Source organism: Takifugu flavidus, chromosome 2, assembly GCF_003711565.1.
Source record: "Takifugu flavidus isolate HTHZ2018 chromosome 2, ASM371156v2, whole genome shotgun sequence".
NCBI classification, from domain to species: Eukaryota; Metazoa; Chordata; class Actinopteri; order Tetraodontiformes; family Tetraodontidae; genus Takifugu; species Takifugu flavidus.
The window spans coordinates 9,123,519-9,142,876 of record NC_079521.1 but is presented as its reverse complement, the minus strand read 5'-3'; the positions used below and the strand labels follow the sequence as shown (position 1 = coordinate 9,142,876).

The 19,358-nt window shown below is 45.9% G+C and overlaps 2 protein-coding genes and 2 long non-coding RNA genes across 6 annotated transcripts; 2 read left to right on the top strand and 2 right to left on the bottom strand.

Moving 5' to 3' along the window:
• Window positions 1–124: 124 nt before the first annotated feature.
• LOC130520283 (ras-related protein Rab-8B) lies at window positions 125–5,279 on the bottom strand. Of its 2 annotated transcripts, XM_057024008.1 has the most exons (9): window positions 4,925–5,279; window positions 4,081–4,271; window positions 2,422–2,482; window positions 2,241–2,301; window positions 1,743–1,820; window positions 1,532–1,618; window positions 1,386–1,451; window positions 1,265–1,315; window positions 125–1,179 (listed from the first exon to the last, which is right to left on the bottom strand). In XM_057024008.1, exons 2-9 carry the CDS (start codon window positions 4,202–4,204, stop codon window positions 1,090–1,092), a joined length of 618 nt encoding a protein of 205 aa, XP_056879988.1. In that variant the 5' UTR covers window positions 4,205–4,271; window positions 4,925–5,279; the 3' UTR covers window positions 125–1,089. The 2 variants fall into 2 exon arrangements, with proteins under 2 accessions (XP_056879988.1, XP_056879981.1); XM_057024001.1 differs by lacking the exon at window positions 4,925–5,279 and having other exon boundaries at window positions 4,081–4,711.
• Window positions 3,638–5,614, top strand: LOC130520493 (uncharacterized). Its single transcript, XR_008948878.1, has 2 exons — window positions 3,638–3,779; window positions 3,915–5,614. It is a non-coding gene; the product is annotated as an uncharacterized LOC130520493 (long non-coding RNA).
• Window positions 5,615–9,557: 3,943 nt separating this feature from the next.
• hsd11b2 (hydroxysteroid (11-beta) dehydrogenase 2) lies at window positions 9,558–17,419 on the bottom strand. Of its 2 annotated transcripts, XM_057023723.1 has the most exons (5): window positions 16,985–17,418; window positions 13,188–13,400; window positions 12,751–12,936; window positions 11,817–11,954; window positions 9,558–10,899 (listed from the first exon to the last, which is right to left on the bottom strand). In XM_057023723.1, the coding sequence occupies exons 1-5, from the start codon at window positions 17,406–17,408 to the stop codon at window positions 10,505–10,507; spliced, it is 1,356 nt and encodes a 451-aa protein (XP_056879703.1). In that variant the 5' UTR covers window positions 17,409–17,418; the 3' UTR covers window positions 9,558–10,504. The 2 variants fall into 2 exon arrangements, with proteins under 2 accessions (XP_056879703.1, XP_056879711.1); XM_057023731.1 differs by lacking the exon at window positions 12,751–12,936 and having other exon boundaries at window positions 16,985–17,419.
• LOC130520533 (uncharacterized) lies at window positions 14,142–15,003 on the top strand. Its single transcript, XR_008948905.1, has 2 exons — window positions 14,142–14,271; window positions 14,699–15,003. It is a non-coding gene; the product is annotated as an uncharacterized LOC130520533 (long non-coding RNA).
• Window positions 17,420–19,358: the final 1,939 nt, after the last annotated feature.

Sequence of the window (19,358 nt, the reverse complement as noted above, 5' to 3'; positions counted from 1 at the left end):
AGTGCCTGTACAACCCTCGTGCCGGACTACACTGCCACCCAGCGGACGTATCCCAGTATTACACGAGCCTGGTCCTGTTGAGGCAGTTTTTCCTGCGTCTGGACTGTAACAGACATTGTATTAATTAAGTTGAACTGCCTTTATTTGACCTTCGTTAAAATGTGAATCTTGTCACTGCTGAACTCAGAAAAAAAATTCAGATTTGTAAAAAACAAAAACAAAATGTATTTTGTCCATGCGGCTGTTGTATATCAACACATCTGATTGATTGATTACCTGATCAGAACACAATTGCATAGCAGTTTTAGTGAAGTTATAAAACTCTATTAAACACACAGGATGACATCATAGATTTGTTATTGATCATGTTGCAGGTGGCATCACCTGATCATAATCTGGAACAAAATGAATGAAAATCATTGAACATCAAAAACAGTTTCCTTCATTCATGAAATGATTGATTCCATACGGATCAATATGATGACATAAGTCACAGCAACACATAAATAAAATCTCTAATTCTCCTTGAGTAAAGGACATTATTGATTTTAAGACTGAGTAAAGCTTCAGCCCATCAGCCATCGCCTATCAGAGAACACGCGCAGGCACAAACCCGTCTCAGAATCTGTAATGTTAGTTACCACAGTGACACCTTCATCGGCGCTTCACACCTGAACAAAAGAAAACAACACATGAACACCAGTGAAGTTAAGATTCTTTACAAATAAAAGAGCAAAACTGAGTTTAAAAATATAAAAAAATACTTCATAAAAAGCTCCGTTAGTCCATTAAAAACACACGCACACACACACAGTGGAGGTGTCACAGTCTGAACGCGGGACCTCCAGGGTGGTCCGACTTGCTTCCTGACCCGGATCACGTCAGGAATCAGACGCGAATCTGCTACAACTTATCAAACCAACAATTCATCATCACGTGAATCAAGACGGAATAAATTCAACAGCATGGGTGGATGACAGAGTGCCCTCGCCTGAGCGTTGCCATGCCGACATGGAATCTACGCGCCTCCGCTTCAAAAAATACTTGACTCAGTGGAGGAGGTGGAGCTAACCGTTCTTCTGGCTCCGCCTACAGTAGCGAGCACCTGAAGAAGTTCTTCTTGGAGCGCCGCTCTGTGATTTTCACGGGTCCGCCTCCTGCCGATGGGTTGTTTTCATTCTGGTGAAAAACAAAGAAAATCGGTTTTAGCCGGGAGCCGATCCACAGGGGATCGGTCATCAACGTGCGGCTGCTGCGGACTCACCATCTTCCTGCTGAGTCGGCCCATAATGTCTCTGGCCAGCGTCAAGAAGGCCTGTGGAGGAAACACCACGTTACTCCGGTTGTCACCGTGGGAGTGTCAATAAAGCTTGAGCAGCGCACACCTCCTCCACGTTGAGGCCGGCCTTGGCGCTGGTTTCTAAGAACTTGATGGAGTAGTCGATGGCGAGCTGCGTGACAACATAAGTTATTTAGGATCGGCAGGACGGAGCTCGTCGCTCGCCGGCTGCCGGTAGGGTTTGGCGCCCACCTTCTCCCCTCGCTCTTTGGGGACTTGTCTCTTGTCCATGTCGCATTTATTCCCCAGAAGCATTCTCTCCACGTCGGACGATGCGTGCTGCAAACATCAATCAACCATCCATCAGATCCACTCCTTCCTGTCCGTGACGGCGCGGCGATGTCAAATGACGTCGCGCGACGGGGCGGAGACGGCGAGTGGCGCGTGAGGACTCTGCACGTACCTCTTCGATGTTGCGCATCCAGTTCCTGATGTTATCGAAGGACTTCTCATTGGTGATGTCATAGACCAGCATAATCCCCTGCAGACAGGAAGTGACATCAGACCAGCTTTGCCTGGGTGTTTTGACATCATCTCGGATAAACCGATCATCTGATCGTGGATTACAGTTCTAATAGTAAAAGAGAATCACCACAGTAACGGGTTTGGCTTCAGGGAGTCTTTGCCGCAGGTACACAGTTCACTGGTTCACCTGATCAATACTTCAATCCAGGTGTCTGATAAGAACCCTCCTGACATCCCATCAGCAACTTTACAGAAGGTTTCTTTTAACAAGGTTACAGTTCATATCGCCCCCTGTGGGACGGAGGTTAAACTGCGCTCACATTTGAGACCAGACATTCCATCCATCCAGCCATGGTGTCCCATGCTGTTGCCATGGCGAGTCAGTTCGAGGGTGTGTGGCGAGCTTTACCTGCAGGTTAGAGGGGGCGGGACTTACCATGGCTCCTCTGTAATAGGCTGTGGTGATGGTCCTGAACCTCTCCTGTCCCGCCGTGTCCCTGCAGAAATAACAACCTGTTTTTATGCTCCTTTCATGCTTATTGTCCTGTAAAGCATGTTGTGAAGTGCTAAATACATAAACTTTATAATTATTGTGATAATTCACCGATCACACTCACCATATTTGAAGCTTGATTTTCTTTCCATCCAACTCAACGGTTCGGATTTTAAAGTCGATTCCTGAAAAAGAAAAAACGTGAGCTGTAACATCACTGATCAGCCCGATAAAAGTGTCACGTCACAAGAAGATCTGGTGGAGGAGTGACCCATGATCACATTTGATGAGAACTTTGATGCAGAAAAAGCATCAGCCAGTCAAACGTTTGTTCTGAGGTCGGATGAGGAGATGAAACGGAGGAGAAGGAGAAGAATGCAGGACCAGAACAAGAGCTCCAGCCATGGACTCCAAAGCTGCACCAGCCAACCAGCAGGAGAGGAGAAAACCCTCCATTTTCAGGGCTGACATGGCGTCCTGCTGGTTCCTCCCGATGTTTCTAATGCTGGAACACAGATCAGCATCTCAGTGGTCCACCAAGAGGGTATCTGCTCAATCCTGGTTGGTTGGGGGGAGAACCTGACCTAATCCAGAGCAGATGCTCCCCAGGAGGGCCCCTTTGGCTGCTTTTTTGGGGTTTTGCTGGTCAAAGTTTTGGTTGCTTGGCAACAAATTCTGAAGACAAAAGTCTTCTCCCAGCAGAAAGGACAGATCAAAGGTGGCAGGGGAAATGTTCTGCTTCTTTTCCTGGTTCTGGGGGGGGGGAACGTTTGTTTGAGAGCTTCACCCCAGAATATTCTGGACAGATGTTCACAACTGTGCAGTGGGGGAAGACTGGAGCATCGGCTCAGAGATGTTCTTGTTTCCAAAGGAACGACCTGGAAAAGAGCTGGAATTCCAGAGAAAGACATAAAAACAGAAACCCTTGTTTCCACGGTAACCGCACCTGAAACAAAGTAAAGGAGTTTCTGTGAGTGTTGCTACTGTTTATGTTTATATGTTTCACATGTGTTCTGTACTATCCGTGTGTGTGTGTGTGTGTGTGTGTGTGTGTGTGCGTGCGTGTGTGTGTGCGTGTGTGTGTGACAGACAGATGCACTGATGGAGGTGATTCACATGAATTTAAACCACTGGCTGATGTTGAACTTTCTGCTGGTTTTGTTCAGGCAACAGGAAGTGAAAGAGGGTTTCTGCTGGTTCCTCTGGAAACCACACTGAGATGAATGGCTTCAACCAGCCGATTGTTCCAGAAACACAACTGGGGAGTTTTCAACATCATCAACACATGTTGAGCAGGTCCTGACACCAGAACCAGAACCTTGAAGACCACAGATGCGGCAGGCTGACCTCGAAAGGTCTGTCAGAAACTTTGGGTAGAGTCTCCACAAAGACAGAAAAACACTTCCTGTTTCTCACATGTATACTTCATAATCCACAGGAAATCAGCCGAAGGTTTTACGTTTCCTGCTCTGACGTCACGAGGTAATGCGCGAGTTTACTAATCAATCATCTTAACGTTTCTATAGTAAAACTAATCATCATATCGATCTTGCAGCTGCTAAATCAAACCAATTTTTTTTATTTATTTACATTTATCAATTTTTGGGGGTTCGGCAGCCAACAATGACCTCATCCAGGGATGGATGATGACGTAAGCGGTGTCATAGGTGAAGCGTTTCAGCAACGCCCCCACCCGGTCGGCAGTCAACATCCGTAAGCTGCATGGTCCTGATGGGGGGGCCCGGGGGGCCGAGGACAGGGGCCCGAAGACAGCGGGACTCACCGATGGTTGAAATGAAGGTGGTGTTGAAGGCGTCCTCACTGAAGCGGAACAGAAGGCAAGTTTTACCCACGCCGCTGTCTCCGATCAGCAGTAACTTGAACAGGTAGTCGTACGTCTTGGCCATCTTCCTGCCACGTGACCTCCGCCACTTGCAGAAATACTGGGCCAACTGGGAGCGCTGGTTCTGTGGACTGACACGGGACGGAGCCCCGACAGGAAAGAGAGTGTCGTCAAACAACCCACAACACACTGTAGTTCGCATCCGGAGAGGACGTTTCAGAATAAAAAGCTGCACGCGCTGACGTATGCGCGTGTTGTTGCTGTTACCAATATTATTTTGTTTTTTTTCTGAATATGTTCCTGTAAATAGCAGAGGAACAGCAGATCTACCAAGTGTAATCTGCGGTGTCGTGACATTCTTCTGACACTACTCTAATCCTGGTTCTTGTGTTGTTGCTCTCTGGGGGTCCATACCTATTTTGAACCTTTCGATGATGTCATCGTCCATGGCGGACAAACTCAGGTGTGCAGGTTGAGATAGGTGTAACAGTAAACAAGCCATTTTCATACTTTCCATATCCGGCTTGTATCAACGTTCTTCCTCGATGGCGCCCTCGTTCGCCTGGTATCTTCTTATTTTGAAAGGAATGCTATAGCCGGTTCCGGTTGATCTACAGCAATTTATCACACCCCTTTTTTCTGTTTTGGTTTATCACATCCCGGAAGCAAAGCGAGTGTGTCGGTGACGTCAAACACACACACACACACACACACACACACACACACACACACACACACACACACACCCGACACCAGTATTCCATCCACGTGAGCAGCTTCTCACCTTCTTGTCTGATGGCGTTGAAACAGGCTGTCTTGTTCTTGTTGCCGTAGTCATGGAGACCCATATGACGCTGCATCATGCCGCCACTGAAGGCGTCGGGGCTGGTCAAGTCCGTGTCAGCGACATTTGGGGGGATTTGCACCGTATGACGTATCAGAAATGAACCATTAAAACGAACTTGTCTGTTACTGTGGAACTCGTCCCAGGAACAAAAATGATTCCTTATCAACCCATGGGATACTGGGTGTGACCTCAGTGTTGTTGACGGTTGAAATGTTCTCTAACCCAAGTCGTCTGTTGCCTCCGCCTCACACCAGAACCGCAGTCCTGCCTCTGAATGGGCGGAACACTGTTGTGGTCGAGGGAGCAGGCAGGTTCATAACAGTTTGCGCATGTTTGGAGGAGCCTGCACTGACAGGACGGGTCTGTCGTGAGTTTTTCCACTGTCGGTGAACAGTGACCAACCTTTGACAGGCGCGGCTGCAGTGCATCAGTGTCGCCACGAGGTGGCAGTGTTGGCGTTTGATGTGTTTCGTTTTATTATTGCTGTTACAGATGCATCAAAGCATCATTTGCCATCTATGTATTATTTTCTATTCTTTTATTTAAAATGTGGGAAGTGATATGTATTTTAATGTATGTAGTGCCAAACATACATAAATATATTATGGAATAGTCCCTTTTACTCCTGCCTTGCTGTTCTGGAACACAGGCTGTTTACACTAATCGCCATCTGTGATTTTGTCTTTTTTTTTTTTAAGTTAAAGAAAAGTGCCGTGCCAACCTCAAAAAGCAATTTGGTGCAAATGGTCATCAAAAACCATGACATTGATGTCAAACTCTAGAATAAAGATGACCTGATTTAGGTGATTCTGGAGCAAAGCTAAAAATCCATTGATGTGTCCTTGATCATTTACCAATTTTACCAGCCAACTGTGTTAACTGCAGGATAAGAAATTGCTCTTCCAATGTTTTTGATGTTTACACAACCATTGAGACACTGTAACAACGTCTAATCACAGGTCTTTAACCCTGACCTTGTCAATATGGTGGCCACGGTGACAGTTATTTAAAGTTCCCAGCCTTTGTCTACCAGCAGCGGCTCGATTGTGAACCGTGCGCCTAACTCTCAAACCACACAGCAACTTTCAGGCAATATACGCAGGATAAACACCCAGTACAACATCGAGCAGCCAACCATCGGAACCGTCAAGGTTCGAATGTAGACAAGCTGAAGAAAAGCAGGGTCACCCTGAGGTTCCCCCCGAAATGTTCCACCCATGTGGGCCACTCGGTCTTCAAGGTAAAAACCCGAACACTGGTTCTGTGACAGTAACCAGGGACCTCCATGTGACCGGCCAACTGCCAAACTGGCGAAGATCTTCTATTGGCAAGAGGGTCGACTCGTTTAGTTACCGTTTGACCCGGGAGTCATTTGTGGTTCGTCGTTGTGTGAGCATGCATCCTTTTATATGTTTTCCATGCTGTTCAAAAGCATTTGAGACGAGGAATTTGGTATCTTAAGATAATACATTAATATAGAGCATTTCTATGCTGGGGCGTCCAGATTAAAATAGAAAAACACAGTCAACATTCAAGTCAAATTATTTTATGTAAGGATAAGGATAAGGATAAAAAAACTTTATTGATCCCACATCGGGGAAATTGCACGTTACAGCGGTAGCCCGTGGTGTATAATACAGAAAAGTACTAAAAGAAAAAAATAAAAATAAAAATACTCTTATATTATGTACATTGCTATGTACATATACAGAAAATAAAATTATGTACAGAAGGAGTGTCGGACTGTGTGAAGAAAAAATAAGGTGCAAATAAGATGTGCAAATAAGACATTCCAGAGGTAGGATGATTAGTTAGTGCAAATATGCCAACCCTGGGTTAATGGTGCTACATTAAGAATTGTAACATATCCTAATGGTGTTTTGGCTGGTTCAGTTCAACTGTACAGTTAAGACTGAGATATAAAAGACTGAGATATAAAACTAGAGGCAATAGAGACTTTGCAGTAGACGACATTGAAATTTGATTACCATGTTAAAAAGAATGGTGCATTAGCTTCACACTGAAGAGGTTCATGTATAGCAGGGGTCACCAACCTTTTTGAAACCAAGAGCTACGTCATGGGTACCGAGTCGTGTGAAGGGCTACCGCTTGACACACTCCTCTAAAATAACAAATTGTGTGTGTGTGTGTGTGTGCGTGTGCGTGTCAATAACTTAGAGTGGGTAACAGAAAAGATCAATATTCAACACTTTATTATTATTAATCTCAGCAATTGTTCAGATGATCACCAGACCCTTTCAACCATAAGAAACTAAACCATTTTAATTCATAAACTATGTTGAACCATGTTTTAAAAAGTTATGCAACATTTAAAAGAAATTAACTTTCATATTGAATAAATCTTAACTGAACAAATCTACTGCAATTCTGCTCAAAATCTGTTAGATTTTATAATCACACTTTTTAGCTCATGGGCCGTCTCTGACTGTAGAATGCTTCCCGGTGGGTCGTTAGCATTAGCATTGTAGCTTTGATGACGCGTAGTGAAGCGTTGCTCCACATTGAGCTGCTTCGCCGTCATCACAGTCGCCCCACAAATGCAACATACACATCTTCCTTTCACAGTAGTAAAAAATTACTCTTCCTTCCATTCGCTTTGAAAATGATAAATTTGCTGTCTTCTTTTTGCCATGTTTTTGGGGTAGAAAATTGCCCTCCACTCACCATCTTCACTGCCCGCTAGTTTATTCTCCACAAGCGCAAAGGTTCTTTCATGCACACAATACTGACCTTTGAACTAGGCCAGAGTTCACCTTCACTTTATTTAGATTTTTATTTATTTTTAAGACATTGTCATTTTAAAATCTATGAAAATACAGGTGTGATTTTAAAAAAATAGCGGTAGAAAAAAGTTTCTTAGACGCTATTTTTAGAACAGGCTTGCGGGCGACTCATGTGGTCATTGCGGGCGACTTGGTGCCCACGGGCACTGTGTTGGTGACCCCTGGTGTATAGGAACTTCCAGCTGTACGTTATGATGTCATGGACTGTAGGGATCTGATGTGTTCATCAGCTGATCCACGATGCTGCCACTATATTTCCAGAGAGATCACATGACCGCTCCTCTCTCTCTCATCTCTCGAGGCTGCTCAAGGTTTCTTCCTGTTGAAGGTAGCTCTTCCTGCAACTGTTGCCTGTTCATGGTTCAGACTCTGGATTTCTGTACCTAAACAGAAATCTTGATAGTAGCAGATGCTACACACACACACACACACACACACACACACACACACACACATACACACACCACATGTTTGGATTGCTCCATGACAGGAAGCAGCTGCACATCCTCATGTGACAGAACCAGCTGGACCAGGTCCACTACAGACCCTCTGAGGACACACACCTCGCTCTGTCCGTACTGAACTTTCCCAGAAACCCCCAAATCTCTGTCACCACACTCACGCGCACACATACACACACATGCCATTTCTCCCTTTTGTCCCAGTATAACCATTCCATTTACTCTCTCTGTCCCAGTATAACTAGTCCATAAGTCACCACCACCAAGCTGAAGTCAGACTCTGTTGTTGCTGACATCTCAGCTAAATGGAAAGAAAGATAAGATCATTGGGTAGAGGAGAAAATGGCCTCCAGAGACCAGGTGCTAAGAATCTCCCTATCAGAAACCCAATAGGGAAGAACGACTAGAACCACCGTGACGGGACGAGCCCCTGCATGGCATGTTCTACCACCAAACTGAGAAGGTGGCTGAAATGAGGAAATCCCACCAGGCTGGAAAAGGCTGGACAGGACAGAGTGCCCAATCATGGCAGCACACCAGGCAAGATCCAAAGTGCACGTGATGCAAAGACACCCCTGTGACAATGGACATGACAACCAAGTAGCTGGTGGAGTGTACAGGGACATCTGTACCAAATGTGGGACCAACCTCCGAAGGTGGCGGAGAATGGCCGGGCTAAGATCCTGCGGGACGGACGGCTGATGGTGAACCAGCCAGACAGGAGGACAGGCCTGCAGCGAGTGATGCTACGGTCCAGACAGAGAGCGGTACGAGGAGGGGGGAACACGAGACACTGGAGGAGGACCAGGATCTGAGAGCAGTTGGAGAGGATGTGAGGAGCGAAGACATCAGTGATCCCTGTAGGCATCGGAGCACTTGGGGATCTCCACATTGGAGGAGCTGGATCCAGCAGATCCCAGGAAAAAAGATAGATAGATCGATAGATAGATTGATAGATAGATAGATAGATAGATAGATAGATAGATATATAGATAGATAGATAGATAGATAGATAGATAGATAGATAGATAGATATAGATAGATAGATATATAGATAGATAGATAGATAGATAGATAGATAGATAGATTGATAGATAGATAGATAGATAGATAGATAGATAGATAGATTTAAAACTACTTCTTCATTCACCTTTAATGTATAGATTTCGAGTTTATGGCTGCAGCCACTCGTCAAATATTTACGACACACACATGCAAGATCGGATGGAAAATACTAAAACTAAATCTGTGATGTCACATCGTGAGAACGTTTACATTTAACAGCAAATCCAGAAGCTCTCTTCGTCAAGATTTATTGACTTTATTCCGATTTAAGTTTGAACTATTCACATAAATTCATCAGTATAAAATTCACAGTCGATTGTTCATCGGGACAAAATGTCACACATGTCCTGCCATTTGATGGACGAAAACAAAGCGTGGCCCGGTACAGAAACATGGAGCAGTGTCCAGGTAAAGTCCCATGTAAATAAAAACATACAAGCTACGTTTGTGTCCAGTCATCCACGCCCAGCTGTACACGAAGGAACTGGCTTGGTAACATTTTACATGAGAAAAGCAGAATCAACCTGTGACCTGATGGAAGGGTGTAGCTCTGTCCCTGCTGTAGTTCTCTTTGTGTCCACAGAGGAACGGCGAGCGTCAGTGGACTGCTGTCACGTGCCCATCGCTGTCAGCCACATGACCTACGGTTGGGTTTCGCTCCATGGAGCGAGGTTCAGGAAAACATGGTTGACGTTTTACAGAAATCCTGAGAAGTTAAGACCCCCTTCTCTGGCATAGTATTGGACTGTTTAAGCGGCGCCACCTGATATTCCTTTCACATTTCTGACTCTCTACGGTTTGTAAGTGACCTAAACGAAGCCGGAGGGCTTCGGTCCGGTTGGATCTTCAGGTCCAACCTGTTTCTCATTCTTGCCATCTTTGCTCTACCGCCTTTGATGTCCTCATCCTTCCTGTGATGTCATCGATCCTTCTGATCCGGCTGTACCAGGCCCCACCCCTGTCCTGCCGGTGTGCTCGCTGGCTACAGGGAGGTGAGGACGGCTCTGTGGCGGCCATAGCGAGTCCAGACAGCACAGAATCTGAAAGTATTTTGGTGCCTCCTTACAATCCTGAAATACAATCCTCAATACCGAAAAGAATTCAAATCAAAAAACCAAAACAGCTTTACGAGTGGGTTACAGGTACGGTCCTCAACTACCAGGCTGGTTCATGGGTGGTTCTAGGCTCTACTTAAGTTTCTCCTCGTTGTTGTTATTAAGGCTGAGGTCCAGGTCGGATCCTGAGTGCTCCCTGAGAGCACGCGGCATCAGTTTCTTCTTCATGAATATTTTCTGGAGGAAGCGGTTGTTGAGGCTGAAGGGACAGTAGCTGTAAAGGAAATACATGAGGCCGACTCCAGGACCTGCGAAGTAGTGTGACTGCGGCTGCGGGGACAGCAGTGCCTGGACAATGGCGTGGACCACAGGGCTAAGGTCAGGGTTGGCTTGGCTGGCAAAGTTCTGGAAGAGCTCCTTGGTCTCAGTCACGTAGTCCTCGCCGTAGTCCTCCAGCAGGGTCATGGGGAGACTCTGCAGAAGCTGCTGATGCTGCTGCTCCCAGTACGACTGGTTACTGGACTGACCTGCAGCGGCCACAACAGACACAGTTAACCACCAACTTTAGTTATTGGTTTGTTTAAAAGATTGACTTCAGTTATTTTCCATTTGACGGAAACCCAGGGGTTAGTTAGTTACAGGAAGGGTTAGTTAGTTAGTTACAGGAGGGGTAAGTTGGTTATATGAGGGTTTAGTTGGTGACAGGAGGGGTTAGTTGGTTATATGAGGGGTTAGTTAGTTACAGGAAGGGTTAGTTAGTTACAGGAGGGGTTAGTTGGTTATATGAGGGGTTAGTTAGCTACAGGAGGGGTTAGTTGGTTATATGAGGTGTTAGTTGGTGACAGGAGGGGTGAGTTGGTTACAGGAGGGGTTAGTTGGTTACAGGAGGGGTAAGTTGGTTAAATGAGGTGTTAGTTGGTGACAGGAGGGGTAAATTGGATGCAGGAGGGGTAAGTTGGTTGCAGGAGTGTTTAGTTGGTTACAGGAGGGGTACATTGATAACAGGAGGGTTAGTAGGGTTACAAGAAGGTTAGCTGGGTTAGAGGGAGATGTTGCATCGCTGAATTACAGAATCACAGAACACCCAACAAGTACAGCATATTGATTTTACGTGAAACGGGCTGATTTTTTTCATGATCCCGGTTGTAAGGTTTGTTAGCATGCTAATATCACATCCACCGATCCACTGATCGAGCGGAGTAAGCATTTCTTTGTTGTATGTATAACTTCTGTTCGTGTTGATCGATTCATTTATTGACTATTTGCGTGCATAAGTTTGTTAACATCTCAAAAGTCATCAGGCTAAAAACAAGTTCAGTGTGCAGGTGCATCTGTTGGGCACAGAAAAGATACATTTGTGTTGTGTTCTGACAGACAACATGTGCAGATTGTAAAGATTCATGCTTATTGTCTGTTACTTTTTACCTTGAGTTGTAAGAGTTACCTGTCTTATAGGAAGATGGCAGGATTGTGGACACGTAGACCCCCCAGGGTCTCAGCTCATGTCTCAGGGTGTTGATAAAAAGGTTGAGAGCTGCTTTCGAAGCTCCGTATGCTGCCAGGCATGGGAATGGCTGATCACCTGAAGACAGACACATATCATCATGGTCAGACATGATGACTTAAGCATCATGAGGATGTGGTCAGGGCAGCACATGGAGATTGTTTCATGGAAATCAGGACCAGGACAGATTTAAACATTCTGCCATCCCAAACAGAAGTTTCCTTACTTCTGTTTACATTGCATGCAAATAATTTGGTCATATCTCTTCCTCTCTCCATCCATTTTAACCCTCCTTTTCAATGATGTCCCTCCTAAATCTCAAGCTCTACAGTGAGTGTTTCTTTAACACCTACAAGTCATCATTTACTATCTTTCTCTTACATCTTCTGTGCCGTCAGTGACGTGGCTGAACTGTTCCTCCCCCAGTAGTGCTTTCACTATTCTCAGTATTAGGTTTAACTCGGGTACAACTCTGCTTGTTTGAGGAGGTCCAAGGGGAGTTCTGCAGGGGAGCAGAACGTTTGGATACGGTTTGCTGGATCGATGTTCTGCAGTTCAGCTGAATCTCAAAGACCAGAGCTCTTTTCCTTGGACTCATCCAAAAATCTGTTCTTCACTTGGTCTGGAACATTCAAATGAGATTTATGACAGCATCTGTTTGTGTGTGTGTGTTCCTGTATATGCAACACAGTGAGGAGTAGAATACAAAAGAGAGGAAATTTTGGCTTCTCTTCACAGCTTGGTTAAGACTTGGTTCTAAGGTTAAAATTGGGTTTTGGTTAAAGTTAAGGGCAGGATCTGGGAACTGCATTACATCAGTGACAGTCCACAGTGATAGAAGTCTAACATATGTGTGTGGTCACTGTGCACGGACCAGCAGGGCTGGAGATGGTGACAATACGTCCTCTCGAGTGTCTCAGCAGCGGCAGGAAGCTCTTGGTGATGCTCAGTGTTCCAAAGAAGTTGACCTCCATGCAGCCCCGATAGTTGGACATCAGAGATAGTTCAGCGTCACCAAAGTTCACGCACACGCCTGCATTATTCACCAAAGCCCAAAGACCTGGCACGCACGCACACGCGCACGCGCACGCGCACGCGCACGCGCACGCGCACGCGCACGCGCACGCACACACACACACACACACACACACACACACCACACACACACACACAGAGTATAAACAACAGTTTTAGTGATGGTACCATGCGCACATTGTATATCAATGTGATGACGTAGGTGTTGGAGGCATCCATCTTTAAATAAATGCAGTCACACTCAAACATATTCAAACACTCTCTTCGCACACGTACCATTCATGCCCAGTTTGGCCTTGGTGTCCAGCAGCGCCTGTTGAACCTGTTGTGGTTGGGTGATGTCCACCTGTAGGAGTGTTAGGCGTGGGGAGCAGGTCCTCTGAAGGTCTAGGGCTCCGACTCCTGACAGGTCCAGCACTGTAGCAAAAACTTCAAAGCCCAGAGCATCCAGATGTTGTGCTGTGGCCTTCCCAAAGCCAGAATCACAACCTGCGGAGGTAGATCTCGACGTCAGTCATGGCTGTGACATCACCACGCGCACAGCCAACAACACACTGATGCAACAGAACCTTGACAGTTTCTTTAATGAACAAACCGAAGCAGCTTCAGTCCAGCTGCAGCTTCTCCCGTGTCTGTCGGCATGTGTCAGAAGAGACGTGACACTTACCACATGGCTCTCCCCTCTTCCCAGAAATCTCTGCACCTTCAACCTGATCTGTGGCAGCACTCACAGTTCTGTTTGTACTTTTGTGCAGTGAGTTCTGAAAAAGCTCAGCTGGAGTGTTGAGGCGTTGGCGTACAGGCTGTTGGAGGTTTTCCAGAGCTGGAGTGAATGCTGGTTCCAGAAATAAGCCCCAGGAACACGAGTATAACCTGATTCATGTGGTGTCATGTTTTCACCGGACTTGATCAGTTCAAAACCATCTGGCCTGCTGGTTCGGTCTGGGAGGACATGAATAAAAGTGTGAGGATTCTTCTTGTTGCTGCTGACGTGTGTTCAAAAGATCCAAGTCTGAAGTCTGAGGACCTCACACTGTCTCACATTCTTCATCCCGCTCACTTCTGACCTCTCTTGATGGTGGCTGATGTGGCCTCAGGTTTCAAATGGGTTGACAGAAACGAGGTTGGTCCACCCAGCTGTCAGGGCCCTCTAAGGGGGGTTCTGTCTGAAAGGCAAGCTCTCAGGAACACCCCTCGAACAAACAGATCATTATAGCTCCGATGCGGCTGTATTAGCGCTGCAGGAGACTAACTCAACATTATGTAACAAAGCCGCAGCTCCAATGGGCTCCGGGGCCACGACTCTGACAGGCCCCCAAGATAAAGAAATAAATGTGGACCGGTCCAGATACATCTGAAGGTCAGATCATGCACGCTTATGGTGGAAGCCCTAACCCTCATGGAGACCCACACTGAGGTCAGATGATGTAAAAAGCGCAGATTATAGAGGGATGATTGAGCTCAACGGAAGAAGGTTTGTCATTAAAACAAAATTCAAAGTGTTTCTCTGGGACTCTTCATCCAAATCCATAAAAACTAAAAAACATACAAAAAAAATTGCACAAACTGGGTGGTCCATTTCATGTTTTCGACATTGTATATTTGTGCAGCTACACAAGATGTAAACGTTGCTCGTGCAGAAATAAACCTTGCCGTTTGTAGTATACGTGCTAACAGGAAGTTGGCATGGCAACATTTTCTCTTGTTTTTTTCCTAACAACCAACAGTCACAGTCTTTGTGCTGTTCATGTTGAGCAGCAGATCATTATCTGTTTACCTCTCCACAGGAATGTCTGATAACATCTGTCATGGTTCCGATTGGTCTGCCGATGACAGATTGCTCTAGTGGAGGCAGAGCCGGGAACATTCCGAGGTCTGGTGCTGCTGTTTCAGGACAAGCATGAGAAATGACACTCACTGAAGTTCCTGGAAGCTTCTGTAGAGTGTGAAGCGGTGTTTAATGTGGAGAAAGGTTGGGGTTATAATGGTTCTTTAATGAATGTTGGGAAGGAGTCAGTGAGCAACAGAATTCAGAAAAAGGTGTGTGTCTTTAAAAGTTGTGCGCTAAAATAAAGTTGGAATCCGAATCGTAGTTATGAGGAGTTGGTTTCTGTCACGGCTACTGGTGTTGCCACCATGATAATCTTTATCTGACCCCTGGCCCTTCAGCCAAGTGATTACACACGGTAACCAGATGCCCCCCTGATGAGCCCTGTCCTGTTCAAGGTTTCTTCCTGATTAAGGGAGTTCTTCCTGCCATGGGTGCGTGTTTGGTGGGGGTTCAGGATCTGGGTTTCTAGGGTGTAATAGAGGACTCATAAATAAAGCTGGATACAATTTGTTGGTCACACACATGTATCAAAGGCAGTCTTACACATTTGCTCACCCCTAACTGCTGCTTATACTTTTTTGGAACCAAGAGTAGGAAATGGCATCAGCATCAGATGCAGCTGTGGCTTGCGGACGCCGTTTACCGTCATTTCCAAAAGTTCAACTGAAGTGACCACAAGCAGATAAGGTAAACTCCCAGTACTGTTTCCCACTTATCAGAGAATGAAAACAGATTAAACTTGTTCTTTGTAGGTGGGAGACTGAGCACTGCTGTGGTTGTGTTGGGTAAAAGTCCGTCTCACCACCAAGATCTTAAAACTCTGATCTAGCATGAGTTTAGCTGAATCCCACTGCAGTATGCAGTGCTGGTGTTAGCTTAGCATGCTGAAATTTTAATATTTCATGACCAGCCCAGAGCCCAATCGATGCTGGTTTGGTGTTTAAACGTATCAAACTGGACCCATTTGATTGGGGCCCTTCTGGCAGCGCTACCGAGGAGCTGAGACGGCAGTTCTTGATCAGCAATCAACCTATCATGGATGAGACGCATCCCTGAAAGCCTCAGTGAGCAGCAGTAACAGGTGATGAGTCCATAGGAGTTAACTTGCTCAGTTTGAGGCCACGACATGACAGCAACGCCCAGAGGTGTTCCTCCCACCTGTGTTTGTGTGACCTACATATCTTTCATCCCTGCGCAAACAAGCCGTTCTTCCTGTGTGGTAAGCGAGAGGCAGAAGAAGAAGAAAAGGAACACGCCTTGTTCCAAGACTGACGATGTGTCTCGGTTGTGGAATGTGATAACACCAAACTCTTCCCACCTAAGCTCAGTTATTAACCAAGGATTAACCATCATGGAATTGGGGAGAGTGTGAAGAAGGTGTGATTGACAGACACACTGTGCAAAATATGTTCAATCAGCAGTCTTCATGTAAAAAAATACCCAACAGAGAAATCAGAGTGTTATGAAACCCGTTATAACTTGTTCTGACGGAACAAAGGTTTGTCCCAGGTTCACACTACACAAAGATAAACATGGAGTGTGTGTGACATGATCAAAGCAACAACATCAGGGATCAAAGGCCTTTCTGTGACAGTCAGCCAAACATGGAAGCACCACATGTGAGGCGAACAAAGGACATCAATCAATTTTTCTTTCTTCATCATTACGGGAAGAAATCGTGTTAAAAAGCCAAGCACAGATTAATTGGGTTTCTAACTGGACTCGGGAACCACATGACCCGGGACCACCATGGTGACCACTGATTAAATACTATTATTACCCTGGAGGCCACACCTCCTCAAAAATGCAGACATTGTGACCATCTGACTGCTTGATATCAGGTCATGACTCCATTCTTGTGTACAGGTTTATCTTGTGCTGCTGAAGTTTAAAAAAAAAAAAAATCAAAGATAAATCAGCTCTTGAGCTGAACTGTGATGTAACCTCCACTCACTATCTCACGAGGAGCCTGAAGATTTGTGCATTGTTGTCAAACAGTCACACTAATCAGCAGATTATCTACTTACTATGAAACAGAGGTCAGCAGGACAGTTCACCCAACACCCCCCCGCCCACACACACACACGCACGCACACACACACACACACACACACACACACACACACACACACACACACACACACACACACAAAACCTTGAGTGCTCACTTTTTTCATACTTAGTTTTGGAACTATGAAACTTTAACACAGCTGATGTCAGAGCGGTTGAAGCTTGTATTTACCTGTAATGAAGACAGCTTTCCCATGAGCAGGTAGCAAGGAGGGCGTCATGGATGTCCTCAGGAAGGTGCATAGGCAGAAGCTGAGGCCAAGCAGCCCCATCAGCAATAATGTGGTGGGCAGGCAGAGTGTCCACAGCCGGTCAAGCAGAACTGTGGCCCCCAGCCACGCCACCAACGAGGGAATGGAGCTCATGTGGAAAGTTTGGATCTTCTTCATGGCACCACCCAAAAAAAAAGCCAAAACTAATAGGTAAATCCAGAAAGGAAGACTGTACGTGTCCATCATCAGGACCGACACAAAGGTACAGAGAGTACAGAGTGTGTGTGAGTGTGTGTGTGTGTGTGAGTGTGTGTGTGCTCTGGAGTTGCTTTTAGAGTGTGTGCCGAACAAGTGATCTGTCTCTCTCTGCTGTCGTTCAGTCATTCACAGCTCGTCTCTCTGCTGTGTGTTTATATAGAGGAGCTGGAGCAGGAGGAGGAGGAACAATCCTGCAAGACACACGCACACACAAACACTCGTGCACGCGCACACACACACACTCACTGCATGTAGAGATAAGCACCCTGATTTTCTCGGTGGAAAAGCAAAGATTATAGAAGCTTAAAGGCAACATCAGAAAGTATAAAAACACAACTGAACAATGAAGAGGTTCATGTCGGGGTCATGTGATATCCACAAACCTCCACTGACTCTCTCAGACTTCCGGAGACATTCAGAGACTTCCATCATGTTGTATCCCCCCGGGAGGAGGAGGGGATGGGGGGGGGGATTCCTTTATTTCCATGGTGAGGTCAGCAGCACGTACTGTGCTACTCACCTGTCTGACACAGTTCCCTCCAGCTTTGGGTACACCTGGCTGAGCTGCTCTAGTCCCTTTCCTTTAATCCAACGGCATTTGACACACATGACATCCAAGACACGCACTACATGCAGCTCACGTGTTGCAACTAAGGTTTAGCGTGAGAACGTGGAAGCCATAGATTAAAGAGCAGTCAGACATCACACAGGAGCTGCCGGCCACCTTGGAGATGCTGATTCAGGTCACGAATGATCGGTTCCTCAGACAATAGTGAACTTCTCTGGTGCTCTAAATGACTGCAGGTGTGAAAAACAGCCCTGCCACAAAGCCACCGTTGTTGCTGGCGTTAGCTGGATCTTATTTACGTGGGTCTGAAGCTGATTGAGACTTTGTTGTTCTGCAAAGAAATTCCTCCACACTGATGAGACAACAGAAATTCAAACAAACCACACGAAAGCTGGGGGCTAACTAAAACTAAGTGGGGGCTAATGTGGGCGGGGTGGCTGGAGCTCATGTGGCGTCAGATGGGACCACTGCTGAAGCCCAGTTATTGCAAAATCAAACTGAACTGAGCGAAAGGTTCAGTTTCAACAGAAGGCTCAGTGTTTCTATATATGAAGGCTTACATGGGGGTCTCAACAAAAACCCAAAGTGTTTACCCATCATCGTCCTCATCATCATCATCCTGGGGGTGGAAAGGTGGAACAATGGCAGTAACAGGTGTGCTGCTCTCCTCTGCTTTTCAGTTGTCTTTACATTTGGTCTAGTTTCCAGTGAAATGTTGTTTCTGGGGACTTCTCCATTTTCTTTGCCTCAACAAGGCTTTGTGAGGAAGCTGGTTCTGCCGGGTCACTGCTGGGTATAACTTACATCATCTCTCCTTTTACGGCAACTGTTCCTCATCATGTGTTATGTGTGCAATCAGGGGTATGTAATCATGTGACCACCTGGTCAAAGCGGACAGCTTTGCTCTGCACGAAGGTTCTCACTCAGATGACTAACCGGCTCACAGCGAATAATGAAGTTGGAGATTCAGGTCAGTGTGTCCCTGCTGAATTCCAAACCAGTTGAGACTGAGACAGGCGGTCCATTTCGAGGGCCCGGTGAGCACGAGCAGATCTGATACAGCTGGTCTTAGGGATGGAGCCACTTTGACACCTCAAATAGGCTGAACGTCTCATGAAGTCTTTGCAGCCGATACTAGTCGGCCTGAAACCATCAGAGCTGAAGGCAGAATTTTAGAGAACAGAACATTCCAACATACTGTTTTTACAGTCTTTAACTTTTGATGTCCAGTAGGAAGACAGAGATTAGGACAATAGTAGGGAGGCAGAGATTCAACATCATTCAACACACCATCTTCGTTCACGAAGACGTCCATTGTCTTCGATAGCACGTTCACAGTCTGTGATCATTCATCAGAGGCTATTTGGTAACTTCCACCATCCACTCACTAAAAGGTTATTTCTCAGGTGTCTAAACACTATTTTATGATCCATGAAGACCACTAGTCGACACCACGTGAGCCTCGAAAAGAATCTCATAGAACGATTTCATATGAAATGTTAGAAATA

What these genes read in the sequence shown, in the direction of transcription:
- LOC130520283 (XM_057024001.1), bottom strand. Translation starts at nt 4,342, where the DNA reads ATGCGAACTACAGTGTGTTGTGGGTTGTTTGACGACACTCTCTTTCCT. An exon ending in AAAATCAAGCTTCAAATATG is followed by an intron (nt 2,302 to 2,421) that starts GTGAGTGTGATC and finishes TTATTTCTGCAG; the next exon opens with GGACACGGCGGGACAGGAGA. An exon ending in CCGGCCTCAACGTGGAGGAG is followed by an intron (nt 1,316 to 1,385) that starts GTGTGCGCTGCT and finishes TTTCCTCCACAG; the next exon opens with GCCTTCTTGACGCTGGCCAG.
- hsd11b2 (XM_057023723.1), bottom strand. Translation starts at nt 17,408, where the DNA reads ATGACTGAACGACAGCAGAGAGAGACAGATCACTTGTTCGGCACACAC. An exon ending in GGCCAAACTGGGCATGAATG is followed by an intron (nt 12,937 to 13,187) that starts GTACGTGTGCGA and finishes CGTGCGTGCCAG; the next exon opens with GTCTTTGGGCTTTGGTGAAT. An exon ending in CACCATCTCCAGCCCTGCTG is followed by an intron (nt 11,955 to 12,750) that starts GTCCGTGCACAG and finishes GTCTGTCTTCAG; the next exon opens with GTGATCAGCCATTCCCATGC.